Source organism: Lepidothrix coronata, unplaced genomic scaffold (assembly GCF_001604755.1).
Source record: "Lepidothrix coronata isolate B3197 unplaced genomic scaffold, Lepidothrix_coronata-1.0 Scaffold435, whole genome shotgun sequence".
Taxonomy (NCBI): Eukaryota; Metazoa; Chordata; class Aves; order Passeriformes; family Pipridae; genus Lepidothrix; species Lepidothrix coronata.
In genome coordinates, this window is record NW_016690615.1 from 54,584 (window position 1) to 55,765 (window position 1,182).

Here is a 1,182-nt window from a genome sequence, read left to right on the forward strand (position 1 = left end):
TAAAGAATATTTTACAGAATATTTTACAGACTAGAAGTATTTTAAAGAATATTTTACAGAATATTTTACAGGCTAGAAGCATTTTAAAGAATATTTCACAGACTAGAAGTATTTTAAAGAATATTTTACAGAATCTTTTACAGACTGGATCTGTTTTAAAGAATATTTTACAGAATATTTTACAGACAAGAAGTATTTTAAAGAATATTTTAAAGAATATTTTACAGGCTAGAAGTATTTTAAAGAATATTTTACAGGATATTTCACAGACTGGAAGTATTTTAAAGAATATTTTACAGAATCTTTTACAGTCTGGATCTGTTTTAAAGAATATTTTACAGGATATTTTACAGACTAGAAGTAACGTATCGTCTTCCAGGCCCTTCTTGGAGTGTCTCTCGAAGTTGAGAGGCAATTCCTGCTACTTCCCTGTTTTATTGGGAATTCCCTCTCTCATTTTTATGGAGTTTGTGCTTCCCCAAACCTCTCCCTCTTCCCTCCGGGTGTGGAATTCCTCCGGAACGGTGCTGAGCCGGAGTTTGATCCCCTTTGGAGCTCGTGGTTGCTGAGGGGTTGTGTGGGCAAACCCCCGGATTTATCACGTTCCCTGACACGCAGCTGAAAACACAGGGACAAATTTAGCCTTTCCCTCAACTCCAAAAGGTTTTATGGGGTGGGGTGGGAAGGTGGGAATCGGGAATTTTGGGTGTGACCCGAGCCCCCCCCTCCCGGCATTCCCTGTTCTCTTCCCTGTTCTCTCTCCAGCTGCCGTCAGCGCCCTGGCAAAGTTTGGGGCCCAGAATGAGAATCTGCTTCCCAGTATCCTGGTGCTGCTGCAGAGGTGAGTTTTGGGGGGGCTGTGGGGCTGTGGGGGTGTGTGCTGAGCTGGGGGGGAACAGCGGGAGCGGCGAGGCCGGAATTTGCGCCGGGGTTGTCGGTCCCGGTGGGGGAATTGGGAGGTGTCGGTTTTCCGCCTTCCCCGCGTGGCCGGAGGGAGCAGGAACTGCTGGGAACAGGCACGGAAATGATGGGATTGGTCTTGGAAGCGTGGGAGTGAGCTGGTCTAGAACATTCCTCAGTGGGTAACAAATCATGGAATCATGGAATGGTTTGATTGGAAGGGACCTTAAAGGTCATCCGGGTCCACTGAGGGACACCTCCCGCTATCCCAGGTTGCTCCAA

General features: G+C 46.4%; 1 protein-coding gene across 1 annotated transcript in view; it reads left to right on the forward strand.

Moving 5' to 3' along the window:
* Positions 1 to 1,182, forward strand: part of LOC108509932 (coatomer subunit gamma-2-like) — a 33,942-nt gene that overhangs the window by 24,309 nt on the left and 8,451 nt on the right. Inside the window, 1 exon segment of the mRNA XM_017839549.1 lies at positions 766 to 841. Coding sequence (XP_017695038.1) covers positions 766 to 841 — 76 coding nt within the window.